The sequence below is a fragment of the Tachypleus tridentatus genome, chromosome 4, assembly GCF_004210375.1.
Source record: "Tachypleus tridentatus isolate NWPU-2018 chromosome 4, ASM421037v1, whole genome shotgun sequence".
NCBI lineage: Eukaryota > Metazoa > Arthropoda > Merostomata > Xiphosura > Limulidae > Tachypleus > Tachypleus tridentatus.
Window position 1 is genome coordinate 52,003,829 of NC_134828.1, and position 17,828 is coordinate 52,021,656.

At 30.2% G+C, this 17,828-nt stretch overlaps 1 protein-coding gene across 4 annotated transcripts in view; it reads left to right on the forward strand.

The window, feature by feature from the left end:
* The window catches only part of HnRNP-K (Heterogeneous nuclear ribonucleoprotein K), a 72,703-nt gene that overhangs the window by 45,411 nt on the left and 9,464 nt on the right, over positions 1–17,828 (forward strand). For 3 of the 4 annotated variants that reach the window (XM_076498477.1, XM_076498478.1, XM_076498479.1), the window contains exons 2-10: positions 1,566–1,634; positions 6,706–6,812; positions 8,344–8,400; positions 9,914–9,957; positions 10,899–10,971; positions 11,432–11,545; positions 13,036–13,164; positions 14,787–14,902; positions 15,858–16,001. In XM_076498477.1, coding sequence (XP_076354592.1) covers positions 1,619–1,634; positions 6,706–6,812; positions 8,344–8,400; positions 9,914–9,957; positions 10,899–10,971; positions 11,432–11,545; positions 13,036–13,164; positions 14,787–14,902; positions 15,858–16,001 — 800 coding nt within the window. In that variant the 5' untranslated portion in view covers positions 1,566–1,618. The remainder of the gene's footprint in view (positions 1–1,565; positions 1,635–6,705; positions 6,813–8,343; positions 8,401–9,913; positions 9,958–10,898; positions 10,972–11,431; positions 11,546–13,035; positions 13,165–14,786; positions 14,903–15,857; positions 16,002–17,828) is intronic. The other variant, XM_076498480.1, reaches the window with a different exon arrangement.

Genomic DNA, 17,828 nt, shown 5'->3' on the forward strand with positions numbered 1-17,828 from the left:
GGACCACAGTACATCAAAGTTTTGCAGAGAAGAATCGTTTCAGAATTAAAAGAGATTTCCAGATGGATCTGGCATTTTTCAGCAAGATCTGGCTCCGTGCCACACATCAAAACTTGTGAAGAATTTTATGACTACAACGTGAATAAAGGTGCTGGACTGGCCTGGAAACTTATCCGGACTTAAATCGTATTGAAAATCTTTGGGCGATTTTTTAAAGAAAAACTTCGGGGAAAAGACTGTACTACGAAAGATAAGCTAATTGAGGCCATAATTGAGGTGTGGTACCGCGATCCAAAAATTTGTAAAGATTGCAGTCAACTCGTGGACTTGATGCCAAAGCAGATTAATGATCTTCTGAAAAATAAAGGCGGTCATATCATGTATTAATTTGTAAGTAATTTTTGGATTCTCAGAAATAAAACGCAAAAACATTGAAAAAAATCGTAATTTTCCGTCTTGTTTCAATTAATTTGCACAAGGGTGTATGTAGTTAAACCGTGTATGTTGGACCGCGTATGTGTGAAATTTAATTGTCTGACTTTTATACAAATACAACGGATCAGCAAGTCTATGCTCGTTGGTATTGAATAATCGGTTTTGTGTGTGTGTATATGAAGAAAGTTCGAAAAGCTATTTACTATATCATTGAGCGTTTATACTTTAAGGGTAATATGGAACTAGCAGCTACTATATTGCTTTTTTGTAGGACTTATTAACAGTTGGTTTTGCTTTAGGTATTCGTAACATGTTCTTTTATGGATTGTGTTTAAAGCTGCACAACCGTTACTTTTTGAATGCTGTAGGAATTCAAATTATGGCGTTTGTTGACTTTGGTCGGAGTTTTGTATTCCACGACATTCTTAGTTTTCTGTAAATTCCTAAAGCTACGTATGATTTATTATATTTTTATATAGAAGTACCTTACCTTTAACACTGTATATTGGTGACCAAATAAATTACCAAATGATACTTTCCAGCACATTTTCTTTATGTGCAAATTTCTGTTCTTAGTAGTATACTTAAAAGTCGAGAAATGTAGATTTGCTATTTTCTTTAAAGATTTTTATTGTATAAAAGCCCATGAAATTTTGTAAAATTCTTTATAGTTCGTTTAAAGTTTTAAAAGTATGTGAAACATTGCCCCCTTTTTTTTTCTGATGAATTTATTTTGTAACCAACTTCGGTAATTTATAAATGATATACATTAATAGCTTATACCGATCATTAACTACGAGATACGTGCGTTCCAGGTAACGTTGAAAAGTTGCAGATGGAATGCAACAAGCTGCCCCAATCCTGTTCACCATTTGTTTTGGTTTCAAACTTAGTGTTGCCATAGTGATGTTTAAGGCACTTTATAATACGTTATAGTATGTCACCAGCTCCTCACCTGTTGCAGTTAGCCAATGAAACTGTCTCTGGTGTAATAGCTCCACCCTCTGAAGCTGTTACCTGGTGGTATTTCCCTTGAGCGGTGCGGCAGTGGTGCTCATTCTGAATAAAGCGTAACGTCAAGTCTGGCGTGCAGTAAAAGCTAATCAGACCATGTCTCTGTCTTCTGTTAGGTAGACTAGCCTGAAAGGTCGGAATAGAAAGCCACTTATCTGTCTACACTGCTATGACCGAATACGAAGGTAAGTTGTTAAAAGCTTGAATATGGGCATAATCTTCATGATGTAAAATACTTGTTAGAGAAAATATAGTTAGATTTACAAAACGATACAGCTTTTCAATATAGGTAATATTTATTCACATTGCATAAAAACTAACATTTTGTTACTTCACAAATCTTTTAAACCTGAATACACTTGGCTTATTTAGGACGTTATAAAACTAAAACTTGGTAAAATATCAGAATACGCATGGAACATAACGATAAAATACTTTTTGTTATTGATGTTTGTCATAAATTCATCAGAAATGAGGTTCTTCAAGACAGAAGTGAAGATTTAGAAAACTCGCCTGTGTAATACACTTCGCTTTCTGTAGTCAGTGCCTTACTGTTAGCTAGAGAACAAAAATACGACACGCTTTGTTGTCACATGATTGAAAGATCCTAGGTAATGCTAGTTTGTTGTTGTACTTAACACAGATCAGCATGTTACTAGCGTTGTATTATAACTTTTAAGCATTTTCAGGAAATGAAACATCCTTGTCAAAACTTAATGTTACGAGCTGAACAATAAAATAACTATATATATATACAGTTAATATTAACCAAAGATACGTGGCCTTATCTGTTAGAATACAAGTTTTCCTAAGAACTAAATCAAATTTGGGAAAAATTTTAGCTGCCTAAGTTTCATGCTGTAGGCTGCTTATAGATCGCCTGGTTTCGTGTGAGTATCCCGCAAAATCTACCAGAGCACTCGTAACTTTGCCTTTAAAAGCACCAAATTCATTTGATTATTCAGTATTTGACAGATGAAACTTATTCATTTTAACATGTATTAGTGTCTTATATGTAACCTAACACTTTTTTTTAATGTGTTATGATTTATATGCACAATTTCTCCTATCGCTTTGTTAGTCATAACTAAACCAAAATTTCGTGATTACTCTTTATAAATAAGGTTGTTGTTGTTTTTTTAAATTACCGGTGTGATTAAAATATTAAACTACCCAAGCGTGCTTACCACTCTCGAAGGTGGAGTTTCTAAGGTTATTCGGTATATCATTGTGTTTGATATGCCTCGAATGCAGAATTAATTACTAAAAGGTACAACATAACTTACGATCTTGTCTTACGATATATTATAACAAGTTCATGTATGTTTTCCCTATCGTTGTATACTTTTATAGTGTTACTTAATGGCTCTTACCCTGTGTTTTAATGAATGTTATCGAGCGCATTTACAATATTTCGATCATTTTCATTTTATCGTCAAGCTTACACAGTTGTTTAGATGCAGTGTAAATTTTTTTAATATTTAATATGATTTGTCACTTAAGAACTTTTTTCCCTAGTCCTCCGTTAAACTTTGTTATTGGTGATTTTAAAAGCTGCATAGATAATCACTTCTTATTAGAATTTTATTAAAAGCGGCGTTGCTCATGAGTTTGACGATTTCATTGCTTTGCTGTTAGAGTAATGTTAATATTGATACCACTTACTAAGCTTTATAATTTGTATGTACCTATTCATGTCTAGTTAATAAATGTGGAGCTTTTAAAAAATTAAAACTTATATTTTCTTACAGTAAAAGAACTTTGTTATTTGTATAATTGAACACACTAAGACAAAAATAACTGCTGATGAAACAGGTACTTTCTAGTTATAACGATGTATTTGATAATCGATATTTCTGGGCCGTTGTTACAAAGTATTTCATGTAGTGTAATGAGCAGATCTCAGAATAGCGTGTATTTCTTCATGTCAGATTGGCCTAACGCTGTAAAACTTTTTCTGCAGTTTAAAGTGCGTGGATCATGATTCCGAAAATCCAGTATCCGTTTTGCGAGGAAAGTATTCGCATAAAAGTAATTGATGTATATGGAAAATAGTTTTTTTAAAGTTAAACCTGTACAGGAAAAGTAGAAAATTTTAATTCATTAAAATATTTCGTTTTTAAAGCATTTTGCTACATACAGAACTAAAGGATAGAAAATATTCTTAGTGGCGTACAAAATGGTTTGTGAACCAATATAACATGAGAAGGAAACTTAACTGATTTTAAACAGTTTCTTGTTTTATTGTTAACTAGTTATTTTAAAGCTATATAAACCTTAAAATGCAGTATTATTTGGACAAAATTTCATAGTAGTTCCCACGAAAATAGCAGTTTTAGTAATAATAGGCTTTTGTGTTTTCGGATAATTGAGAAGTTGCTAATGGCAACTTGAATAATCGTGATGTGAACAAATATTCGTGTAGCTGAGCGTGGCAACATTGTCGTACCGTTTTGTTTGACTGTTCGTTGCCTAGTGACGAAGTTGTTTCGACAGCAGTGGAAAGTGACTATTGATCGTTGTCGACGCCAGGTACGGCATGTTAGGTCTGCTGAAGTTGGGTAGTTCCGAGAACGACATATTGTGCAATTTATATGATGATGAATTTAGAATGACTTGTGACGCGAACCTTGCGTGTCTACTGTCAGTTTTTCCTGAATAATATCGATTTGCCCGTTAGTTAGACTAAAGATTATCTTTGACTTTTGAGGTATTTGTTTAATTGTTACATAGGGCCCTTTTCCAAACGATTGTACGTTAAAAATGGCTTTAAAAAGTTACAAAATCTAGTCAAAACATTTATATTAATATTGTTCTCTGATAAAACTGTTTTAAAGACAACATCTAGTTAATATAATTCTAACTAAAGTTAGTAATGGTCAACATAGATCAACTTGTTTTAGGCACTGCAAAAGTTCTGAATATTTGTATAATAATGGAATAATTAAAATATATGAATAGCAAATGTTTTTGTAGAAACTGTAGTGAATGGGATGTAGAAACTAGTGTAATATTTGTTTCAGAGGAAAATTTTATAAATGATTAATTTGCACCAAACGTTCACAGTAAAAGTTACACTTATGTGAAAACATGATTGGTTGTCACAGTTACAATGTTAGTTTCTGATTTAACTACCTGTTGGAGAATATGCTTCACTTTACTTCACCTGAAAGTTATTAGTGTTTAACTTTACCCCTTCTTTTACCTGATTTAGATTTGTTTTCTGAAAACTATGAAAATATCTACACCATAACCTCTATTCACATACACAATTTTATGTTATCTCTCGCAGTTTATATTTAATGTCACAAATTTCCCTTTGTGTTTCAATGTTAGACATCCATATAGTATAATTAAAAATGCAGTGTTTCTAATACCTGTCTGCAAAAGTAGCATACACAGTGAACTTAATAGTAAAACTAGTATTGATACAGTAGAATGTGTGAATATTGGTTTTTGTCAGTGGTATTGTTCAGAAGACATTAAAGTAGTGCACTTCTATTGAATTGGAATTGTGTGTGTAACATGCTGATAGTTTTCAGATTCTTTCTTCAGATTTTAATTATAGTTTTGTATGAGATATACATACTAATGCTTGAAGTATTTTACAATTCTAACATGTACTCAAAATTAATATGGTGGAATATCATGAGGATTTCTGTAAGTGTAATGAGGGCTCTGTATTTAGATAGTGTCTTTGTATGGACTTAGTTGCATAGCAAGAGTCTTAAAAAAATCTTTGTAAAGAAAGACTTGCATGTTTTGTAAAAAATACAAAATTCTAGATGTGACTTGATGTGAACGTAGTTGTACAGCAGATGTGAATTTTCTTTCCTTCTTGAGAATGTGCTCTAAACCGTTCATCTTTCACAAATGTTTCATTATTCGTTTACCTTAATCATGGCTCTGTGTAAAAAAACTGGTAATGTGTAACAGGAATAATAGCACTAGATTGAAAAAGTGAAGTGATAGTTCTCAATTATTTCTATTTTACTCTAATACATTCAATTTTCATTTGGTAAAGTAAAATTAAAAGTTAAATTTTTATCAAATGAAATCTGTCATCTGCTTGCACAAGGAAAGGTTATTCTATATTAATTTCTCTAGAGTAGACATGTGCAGGGCTAAGGACAGCACTAATGTAAGGAAATTTTTAAAATTGTATATACTTGAATAGTAGAATAATTAAAATTCCTTAATGTGCTGCTGTTCTTGTTATTAAGAGACCTTACACCATGATATTTTGTTTTTGAGATAATTTACATTTAGTCAAGCTTTCTATGTTAATATTAGTTCTTTATAAGCAAAGATGTTTGTGTGTGACTAAGGAAAGTAAGTAAAATGAACTTGCTACAGAATAAAAACAAGTACTTTAAGAAATACACATCATCAGCAGTACTATATTTCTTTAATTTTTAGTTCAGTGAAAAGTTATCCTACAGTAAATCCACCCCTGTTATGATATTCTCAAAGTGAATTAATTTTGTGGCAAAATATAGTTAAAAGCATGTCATCGTTTTAGTAAATTATGCATAGTATTTGTTCAGTTAAAGATGTATTAATCAGTGTGAATTATGTACAATTTTTTTACACATATTCTGATATTCATCAGAGAATTTACTTCATACATCCAGACATTTGCTGCAACTGTAGTCTGTTGTTTTTTTTTTCTTAAGTGGTTTATAATAAAACACCTTGTGTCTGATATGTCTATAAAAATTTTACTGTGTTTTTACATGCCTATCAGGAAATAATTTTTGAACACTTAGATCATTGAGAACTTTAAATTAACCATCTCTTACATTTCTATGTGAAATACCTTTATTAACTTGAAACAAAAGGATATTTATTTTCAGTAAGGTTAATTAATGTCCAGGAATACTTGTACATACAGCTAATTTGATTTTTTTTAACACTTGCAAGTTTTACTTTTTATGACATGATGTGATGGAATTGTACAGATTATGTATATGTAAAAATGGCTCCTTTGGGTTGAGAAAATTTTTTACTTACAGGAGCAAACAACGTTTCAACCTTCTTCAGTTATCATCAGGTTATATCTGAGCTTAAATACATACAGTTTTAATTTTCTTAATGTTTTGTAGGCCATGTTATATTTGTTTGAACCAAATGTTTTCAGAATTATGCAAATTTGTAATCTTATTCACGACTCAACATATTATTTTGAAATTGTGTATACAGATGTATTCATTTTGAAAAACATTGTTGGTTATATTTTGGAAAAATTGTCTATAGGCTCAATGAAGAGACCCTCAGAGGATGAACTGGAAAGTGAGATGGTCTCCAAAAGACCAAAAAATACTGGACCTTCTATTGATGCAAGGTTTTTAATACAAAGCAAGGTAAGAGGTGTTAAAAATAATGCTCATGAAAGGTATGGAAATTTTAAAATGGTGTTTAAGAAAACTGGCTTGTTTGTCACAAATTTCTTGCAGTTGGAAGTTATTGATTACTTTCAAACTTTGAATGTATTTTCTTTGCAAGAATGTACAAGTTGTATAATATTGTTGCAACAAATTAACTTTGAATATAGATTTTAAAATGTTTTCAGTCAGTTATATTGATAATGTCTGTTAAATTCTAATATAGAAAGTTATTCTGTTGGAAGAGATTTAACAATGTTTTCTATTAAATAATTATAGACTAGTACTTGGTTGTGAAGAAGCCTTATAATTTTGTAAATTATTTTTATTCTAATAAAACTAACAACATAAAATTTTAATTTTTGTAATGTTGTTTTGCAGTTCTAATTTGTATTACTCTATGGCTATAGTAATTTTAAGCTGGGAGTTTCAAGTATAGTAAATTAAAAATTTGTATTAAAGTAACTTGACTAACATGAAAGCTTTAAGTGCCAGCTGTTAGCTCTACATTTATTGCAAAGTATAATCAAGTTTTCTACAAATATATCACTATATACAAACTGATTTTGGATATATTTCAAAACCTACTTATTGTCTCACAAAGCCAGAAGGATATGGTCAACTACTGTATCAGGTCTTAATCATTCTGAATCCTTAGATATGCTTGGGAGTATATTGAAGCCAGATATATTTACCTGCTTTGGCCTCTTGCCAGTTAAAATGTTAGTAGTCAGTTTTTGCTTAATTTGAAGATATTAGTGTTTTATAAGAATTAATTATGCTAGATTTGGGAATGTTACATTTAGTGGGAAAGCTATCAGTTGGCTGGTGCTTCAGGGAAGTTTTTGTTTAGCAATTTAATATAATTACAAGTTGTTTTTTAATGCTGAGTTATGTGAGGAGTAAATGAGTTCAGCTGATGCACATTCAGAAATAATACATGATATATTGCTTTTGAGATTAAAAATAAGTTGTGGTGTTTGTTGAAGATGGTTTATTAGAATAACACAAGTTTTATAAGCTTATTCAAGATTCCTTTTTATTACTAGGAGCCTTGGACCCAGAAGCTGGGTTTATGTATGATCTTAACAGCTTGTTATTATTTATTGCAGTAAAACCAAATACTCATTGTTATTTACTGGAGTTCTCTGTCTGGCTGCAATCAACGAAGAGTAACAGTAATTTTATCTGCATTTTGACTCTAACCTCTTGTAAGACATGAGAGTGAAAAAGAAAGACTAATATTGATAAAGAAGCTATAAAAACATCGAAAAATGTTGATTTTGGGACTTTTTTCACATAATTGTTCTTTATCAGAGCTCAAGTTTGAATATGGATATACACCAATGTGTTTTTTTGTGATTTGGTATAAAAATAACAAACTAAGTGGGATTTGTGAGGACTGAAGTGCCTGCCCTCTTTAGCATAGGGCCTTGTTTAGTATGTTACAGATTTTATGAAATGAGAGTTTCATTGAAACAGGTTCTAAACTTTAAATCTGTATCTTCAGAATGCTGGAGCAATCATTGGTAAAGCTGGCAGTAACATCAACAGATTGAGAAAAGACGTGAGTAAATTGAATTACATGTGTTAAAATTGTATTATCTGTTTATAAAATTGCAAATCTAGTTATTTTCTTGGATTATCATTTTGTTTTGTTTTTAAATCTTTCATTTATTTAACCTTTGAGCTGATTTTTATAGTGCTGTTATTTCTTCTAATTATATCCAAAATTGACAGTTTTGATTTTTATGCAATTTATAAATGTAACAATATCAGATAGTTATATTCTAGAGCTTTTATAATTCTTATTATGATAAAATGTTTTTATTTTATTTATTTATTTTTTTTGTTCTTGCTAATTAATATCTAGATTTGAATGATAAAAATGTTGTTCTGTTTTTGGAGATAGATACTAAGAATCTTTTTCCAGTTGAGCAAGTAAGTAAAGTTCATAAAATTTACAAAGATTTGTGTATGAACAAAATAATATTACCAACTCATTTGTGAAGCTATATCTTTTTTGTTTATAATCTTTTAACTACAATGTGCAGGTACAGGTGTATCAGTACACTGTGTAAAAATATATTTAAGACATGCTTTTGTTTTGTTTGGGGGGGATATTCAAAAAATGAAACAGATGAGTTTTATTAAGACATAAGATTTTAAGTGTTAATGCAGAGATTACAAAAATATTATGAAAATGTAATATCCTTAATTTTTTGTTTGTTTTTCTTTAAGTAGATTTGTTTTATTCTATGTCCACAATTGTTTTATAGTGCTCAATAAATATAGGAAGAAAATGAGCTGCTATTCTTTAGAATTTTCTCTTGATTTTCCTGGAAGTAACTTCTTTGAATTTGTATTTTATTAACATTTGTTTGTACATTTGTAAAAATGAAACAAGTAATATAACATCAGAAACAAAACTTTTTTTTTGATATTACAGACATGAAGTTATTTTGATGAATTTTATATTCATTTGAAATTTGAAAATTTGTAATACTTAACTTTAACTGTGGTTTCAGAATTTTTATTTCTTTGGGGGAAATGTTTAGTAGGTTGTGGTGCTTGAAGATTATAAGTTGGTTAAATGATAAAAGTAAAATAGTTTTAATTGAACTAATAATATTTACATGTGGAGTTGGATGATCTATAAGCAGTTGGGTGTATAATTCTTTGTTTTCTACCTGAAGAAATGTGATTTTCAATTGTTTTCAGTCTGTTTACCTAGACAGTGAACTGGAGCATGAATCCCTAATGCTGAGTGTAGTATTAGAGCCCTTGATATATTCAATAACATTGTTCCCCTCTCTCTCTCTCCCTTACCATGCCCTGTCACTTCCCGGCCCTGTTCTACACCGCCGATTGACTTGACTGCCTTTTTCTGAAATGTGCCCTTGCCCAACTGATGAAACACTCACTGGATGATTTTGCCAATGGAAAACTTGCCCACCCATTTGTGTACTGGGGATATCATGGGTATGCTGGAATGATCCAACGTTTGGTGTCATAATTGATCGGGACAATTGCGTACCCCCACTCCTTGCCCCTGCGGATCGTGCTCTCACGCCCTCCAGTACAAAGCAAGTGTTACAGTGCCCGACTGCCCTGGCCCAGAACGGTATGCACCATTGGCTCCCACTCCTATTTTTTAATGAGTAAGAACAGATGAAATAGTTATGGTTTCACTCTTCCTTAAGGCCCTCATCCAGTAAGTGAGATGGCAAAAAGAGGAATTCCTTCTAAATTATGATATTTTGTTTTTCATTATTATTAATATAATTTCAGTGTAAAAAATGTTCTTTGTTTTTAACTAAATCCCAAAAATATTAAAATAGTAAGAATAGTTGGAAATTCTTACAATATCCAGATTAAAAAAAAACACTAGATCATTTGGGGAAGTACTCTCTCTTGTTACAGTGGTAAATTACAGCTTTGTTTAATTTGTCTGTAAATGGGATGGGTAATAAAAAATAAATAAAAAGGATGACTTTCAACTAGTTGTAATGTAAAAGTTTCAGTTTTTAACAGTAAATTAATCTGTTTGGTCACCATATTTTTTGTAACTACCCTTCCTTTATCATTACAGTATTTACTGTTGTTAAGTTTTGTACTGAATTTTAATATCTGTCTCTTTAAACATTAATTATAAATTCCTTGTGACCACCTCACCACCTCAAAAATTTCTGTGGACAGATGACAAATTAATCCAAATGTGTTGTGGATACTTTAACAGATAGAAGTAAAAAAATTGCATTTTATGAAATAAGAAGTAAAAGTTTAATTATTAAAATAAGTACATTTAGTTACACATTTTTTATTTTCTAAAATTAAAAAAAAGTATGTTCATATATGTTATCTACAATCAATACTTAATGTTGTGAAAGTTTAAGTAATTTATTGCCAAAAATAATTTCATGGAATATAGTTTTGGAGTGTTCATTCTTAAGTTTACAAAGATACTAAAATATCTGGAATGTATTGTTTTCATACAAGAAAAAAAATAAAAACTTGATCTTTTTAATGCATGATTTTTACCTTGACTTTGTTTTCATTCTCTAGGATTTTGACCATTGTGGCTGATGTAGATACAGTTGGGGATATTCTCCTTGATATAATACCAAAATTGGAAGATGTAAGTAATTAAAATTGTAATCTTTTTAAAGCAGTACACTACACTCACTGTTGTAAAGAATTATCCTATTCCCAACACAGCAAACATAATAATACAAAGTAATTTTGGACTTTTTTTGCATTCGTTAACTTTTCTTATAGCTTTTCTTGCTACAGTGATTGAAATCATTTAAAAATAATTTTCAAATTTAACTATTTTATCATCCAGCTGAAAGCAACTTACTATACTGTGATAGTTTTAGTTTTACAAAACAAACATTAACTAGTAGGTAGGTTAATCCTTTAGTTTATTCAGGGAAGGTCCTGTGACTGAATATGGTAATCTGGGTTGTTAAAAAGTGCTTTACTAATGATTGCTAGTTTATTAACCTTTTAACTTAAATGGTGGAGTACTCCTATGGTACAAATATCAACTGAAGCTTCTGAGATGCAGAATTTTGTAATACTTGTTTCTTCTTCAGTACACACATCATCGAACCATGAACTTTGAATGTGAGCTTAGAATGCTCCTCCATCAGAGCCATGCTGGCTGTGTTATAGGTCGGGCAGGTTTTCGCATTAAGGAGCTACGAGAGGTGAGTTATTTAATTTTCTATCTATAATTATAATAAAAAATAATTTTTAGTTGTCTAAACAGACAGCAGAATTAGTGTTGAAACGTGCTCTCAACTCATTTTAATAGATTATGAAGTCAGGTTGTTCATAAGCATTTTACAGCTTCACACAAAAATAAATTTGCACCAAATATTTTCTAAATGGCTTTTAGAATAAAATTTTCTCCGGCAAATAAAAATTATATTGTGTTTTTAGTGGTTGTAAGTTCTTATTTTTTCAGAAAATTCAGCAAATTTAAATTTTACCCTATCACGGTAATACCATTTTTATATGCATTTCTTCCCATGTTACAAAATTTAATTAACTTTAATGTTGATGTGTGTGAACAAAATTAACATTATAATACTATCTTGTAATTTAAATTTTTATATTATACAAGTTTTAATTCTTTTGTTTCAACAGAAACATTTAAAAAATACTTGAACTGCAGTTTTCCTATGTGACCCACACTATGAAAAATCTCTATTTTAGCAAGAGTTGAATGTAAACACAAACTTGCCATGCATATGAATATCTAGATGACAGTTTGGATCTTTATACTCTTTTAACACATTATTAGCTACAAAGTCTTACGACTGTATTTACTTGAAAAGATAGTAAATTTTTCAACCTTTAACAAGTGCTATGCCCACCTTTTATACTTTGCTGTGAGATTTACAAGAACACACATGTAGTTAGTTGACTTGTATATGGTTGTTAGAAAGAGCTTGTTTTGCATTATGTTCCACAAATGGTTAATTTGAAATTGGTATGCAGTTTTTATATTGAAATTGGTGTAATTGCTTGAAGTATTGTTGTCTTCTCAATTAACTGTAGCACTTGCAGTGGTTTCTTACCTAAATATGCTATAGTTAGACATTTAAACTGTATTAGGTCTTTCTTGATAAACTGACAACTGTTCTCCTTAGCCATATGTTATTACTGTAATATTTGAATAAAACTGGGAAACAAACACACCTTTTGTGTTTTATAGAATAATAAATTCTCTATTAGACTGTATCAATAAGAACACAGGTTTCATGTTAAATGTTTTTATTGTAATAAAATACAAATGCTGAAATACACAGTTATATAAAGTACACTGGAACTGTAAGTTATGAGAGTTTTCTAAAAGTCCAGCAGATGTTTGGTTTAATAGATACTGATTGTTAGTGCAACATAATAACAAGTTTAGGGTCATTGTTTTAAAACCAAAATTATTTTTGATTAAAAACATTCTAACATATATGGAGAAATATAAGTTGTTACAAAGCTATTGTTAAGGTGCTAGTTTGAAAAATTACTTGTTTTGTTCTAAACCAAATAAAAACTTAGCTATCAATGTAAATTTTTATATTATTTTACAGGTATTTTGTTTAAGCATCACATTAGAAAATTATTAGTTATTTTTCTGATTTTTAAGGAAGTTTTATGTTCTTAAGTTTATTCATTGTGATTTTATACATTCCAGAAAACAGGAGCAAGTGTTAAAATTTATACCAGTTGCTGTCCAATGTCTACTGAACGAATCGTTCAAATGACTGGTACACCTAGTGTTGTGGTCAGATGTATCAAGGAAATTTTTAACCTTATCAGTGAGGTAAGCATATTATTTCTGTTTACTTTTCTCTCACCAGATGAATTAATCTTGCAGTGTTTACTGGTGGTTGAATTTTGTTATATATTTTTTTAAATGAAAGTGTTAAGATAACTCAAAGTACCTGTTAACATATTAATGCATGATTAATTGCAGAAAGAAATGTTGTCTACTCTATCATTACTTTGTTTTACCCCCCTCCCCCTCCCTTTCCCTGGACATCTTTATGCATATCACAGTTTTTGTGATTCGCATTCAAAACATAATTAAGCTGCTTTCCTTTCATGGTATACTAAAATATAGCATAAAATCATGGCTAATATCCATATTTTAATAGTATATAAGTTTTAAATTCTAACTTTTATAAGGAAATATTTTCAGAAAAAAACTAGAATGAATTTCCCCTTTGTGAGAATTGTAACATTTGCTCTCTCGACATCTCCTCTTTCTAATTTTCTTACCTGAAATCTAAAAATTACAAAAATTATTATAGATTACTCATTATAATATCATCATTGCTCTGGCAAAGTATATATAATTATCTTAACCTTCAGTCTTCTTTTGTTACAGAGCATTTGCTGGCTGCATTATTGTATTAATTTTAAAAAGTATTTAGTGCAAGACTACCATTAGTGTAAAAAAAATAGTTAAGTGTCTTGGGATGGGATACTATGTTGGAAAGGGTTAATTTTTTATTGTATTTTTTTAAAAACTGTTTTGGATCGTATTGTTTGTATGTCTGAAATGTATCTCAAGACAGCTGGTATGGGTATTAAAACTTTTATTAAAATAGAGAACTACCTTTTGACCTTCTAGGTCATCTTCAGGTTAAAGGGAGTTTGCAATTGTTTGGTGTCTTGTTCTGTTTGTTACAAGTTTACTCAATAACATTATTTGCTGAAGGTATTTAAATTTAAATATCAATATTGTAAATAATCCCACCAGTTACTGGTAGGGTATACTATTATTTTACATGAAGCAAAATTTGATTTTAACAAATTTTTTACCTCTACTGGAAATATTTCTTATTAACTTAACTTTGATTCAACCCATATTTAGCTTGCTGAAATTAAACCTTTGTTATTATTAAAGTCTTGGTATGTATTATAATTTTATATATCATCAGTTCTGGTACATCTAGTGGGAATGCAGCATGTGTGGGTGTTAAAAAAAAACGAATGTTCATTATACTTGGATCAGTACACATCTGAGTGACAAAGTGTGATTCTTTATTAGCAACTGGGGTTGTTTATTTACACATTATATTAAGGTAAATCTTTAGCACATGTGTATTTATTTTTAATTGACTTCTATCTTTGGTTGTGCAGTGAAGTATCACAGCAAGTTTTGTGCCATTGTAATTTTTCCATTATTCTTTTTTGTTTTGGATGATTCTTTAATTTGTGCTTTTTTTTTTTAAGGAAGTAGATGCAAAGTGTTAACATATTTATTAAAATAGAAGCACACATCATAAATAACTTTGTCATTGCCCGAGCTGAATAGTGAAACACATTTGTTTTAAATGTGTAAGTAGGTAAGTTGTAAAAGGTTTGTACAGAGGATTATGTATATCTAATTTTAAAATGATTAATTGTTCATATGAGACTAAATTGTTCTATCCTTAGACACCAATTAAAGGCTTTAACCAACCATATGATCCACACAACTATGATGAAGAGTTTGCTCCAGAATATGGTGGTTATGGTGAACCAGGACGAGGAAGATCGGCACCAGTTGGCAGGTCAGTATAAATTTTAGTTTGATAGAGAATGTGACTTAGTACTGCTTAAAGAACATTAGATTTCTAGTTACCTCAGGTCATGACAGTGTTTTGTGTAGGAAGTTATGAACTACTAGAGTATTTTAAATAGAAACTTTATTTTTTATTATGACTGGACAATAACACCTGTTCTGTATTTTGACATAGTTAAATTTGGTGTAATATTCAACATGTGAATTACCAATTGCATTACTGAAAACAAAGTTTTGTGTTTGTTAATATTTTTTGAAGTTGGATATTAATAGTAACTGTTGTAGCCTTGACCTATTATTCTGAATACATCTGTGGACATTTTTATCACAACGTATAGTGAAGTTTTGTGTACTGTTTTATCCAGAACATGGATTTCTAGTTATGTCTGTGGCTTGGGCTTGTTTTATGAAGTGTTAGTACTGTATAGTAATTAGTCTGTTATATTAGTAGTTAAGTTATACTGTGTAAAGTACAGTATCTTTATAGTAGTGTTTTATGAAGAATCTGAATTATTTATAACAGTTTTCAGAATAACTTTTGTATAAAATATGGTAAAGTTATAAAGTACTTTATAGAGTTAATTCTTTGAATAAAAGCTTAAGTAACTGGTTGTTTTACATTTACAGCTATGTGTGGCTTTTGCTGTGTTGCTTGTAAGTGAAAATTTTAAAACATGACATGAAATATTTCTAAAGAAGATTTATTTAACAAATCCAGTGTGTTTTGCAGTTTTTACAGTTTCTCAAAGTAACCAGTTATAGGCGACTGTTATTAGGTGCTGGTACTTCTAACTAAATTTATCATTTTTCAAATTTTGTATGCTTTTAAGAAATATTTTAAAGCCATTTTACATATTGTTTAGAGGAACAAGTTTTATGTTTTAGTAGTTCATTAGGTAAAAATATGTTCATGCTACAGTCATTTTGTTTTCTTTTTTTAATAGAGGATTCAGACCTGGAGGTATTGGCCCATCTCCTCGTGACTGGCGGGACATGGATCGTGGACCTGACATTCATCCAGTGCGACAAAGTCTTTCTAATCGTTCTCCATGGAGAGGTCCAATGAGAGGAAGAGAAGATAGTTTTGGGTATGATTCCTTTTTCTATTATACATTAGAAATGTGGCCATGTGTAACATCATATACAGACAACAGATAACCTTCAAAAAAGTCTTAACCTTGATTATTTTACAGGACTTTATTTCTATAAAAACAATGTGTGCACCACTGGTAGTAAAATTTAAGTGTATATTTTTGTTCATAACTTTGATCTTATTCTTATGTAAATTATTCGTTTATACAGTATCTTTCAGCAAAATGATCTTACTGTTTGTGTACTGTAATCTTTTTATGTTCGCTATTCTTATCAATGTTTCTGGCAGGCCTGAAAAATATGGCACATGTTAATGTGTGTGGAGGTATCTCTATATAGCGTGCTGGAGATATTGCTTGGGTTATATAGATTTGTTGATTTTGTCATGCTCTTGCTTTTTTATTTGTTCTTATACAACTAAAGTAGTGATGTGAAGCTGAGTGATATTTCTGCTGTGTATATTGGTCATGGCATCTTTACCACATCCACTGTTATAGACATTAATTATCTAGACAAACCTTAACCACTTCTGGTTACATTTATCTCATCGAAGAAGAGAAGAATGTTTTTATTATCTGCCTTTTTAGTTGTGGTATATCACACACTAGCATTAGAGGAAGTCCACTTAATTTTACATACCTGAAGATTCTCTGTATCCCAAAAATCAGTCCTGATATGAGAGGTAACACAATTGGGGAGAGCTGTATCTTGCAAAATATAATCCATTCATAAGGTCCATTTATTTAACTCCTGACGTAATTTTGGACGTGTGAACTTGTTTCTAGGGGTTAGTGCCTGAAAAAACTTAATATGATAAGAATTTTCCACACTGCTACTTTAGGGCTGTTGAATTAGAAGTGCTTGCTTTACTCTTTGCCATTAGTGCATTTTTTACAACCACTACTGTTAGTATCAACCACAGATTTAAATAAAATCCCATGAATAATAAACTGGGTAGGTGGATTGATAATCTGTGCATTGTTTTCATGGAAATCACAAAGTGTGGGTCTATCATTTATTACACAATATTTAAAGAAAAAATATTTTTGGTGGAATGAACTATATATTATCTGATTTTCTTTGTAAGCAAATTAAAATCATTCAGTGTCATGTAAAATTTCAGAGAATTGGGGGTAAAGGCAATAATTTGATATTCAAACAGCTGACATTGAGTAAATGTAAACTAAACTTTCTGTGTTTTAAATAATTAAAGCATTAAGACCTTTGATTTCCAGTTTCTCAAAACTTGATTTTATAAATACTGTAACGTTGAATATAGAATGGTAACATTAATTTAAAAAACATCACCCCAAATTTCTAAGTAAATGCTTTTTGTTTCTAATGATGAAAATTTAATGTTTATAGTATTTAGTGTGTTTAATGATGTGAATAAAAATGTTACCAAAAGTTATGCATTAAGAAAAAAATTATAAATTAACAAAACTGTTGTATTTTGTAAAGATCTATCTTTTTCTTTTGAGTGAGAAAGTAATAAGTATATCCACTGTAAGAAAAAGAAAGGTGTTTATAAGTTTAATTATGTTCTATTATGAATTTAACTCCAAATAATGTAATACAATTTTTTAAAAATTATTAGAAATCTGGTAACTTTTAAAAGTGTTATGGATACTAAAATTGCCACATTAGGTCCAACTTTCATAGGGTTGAAACAAGTTATTCTGTTGATAATTTTGCAAAATCTAGTGAAGAAGTAATCTATTTAGGAATACAAATGAGAGTATCTCAGGTATTCCCTTTTTTCATTTCCATTAAGAAAAATGTGGTAGTTTAGTTTAATGCTGATTAGTTGACTGTGCTGTTAA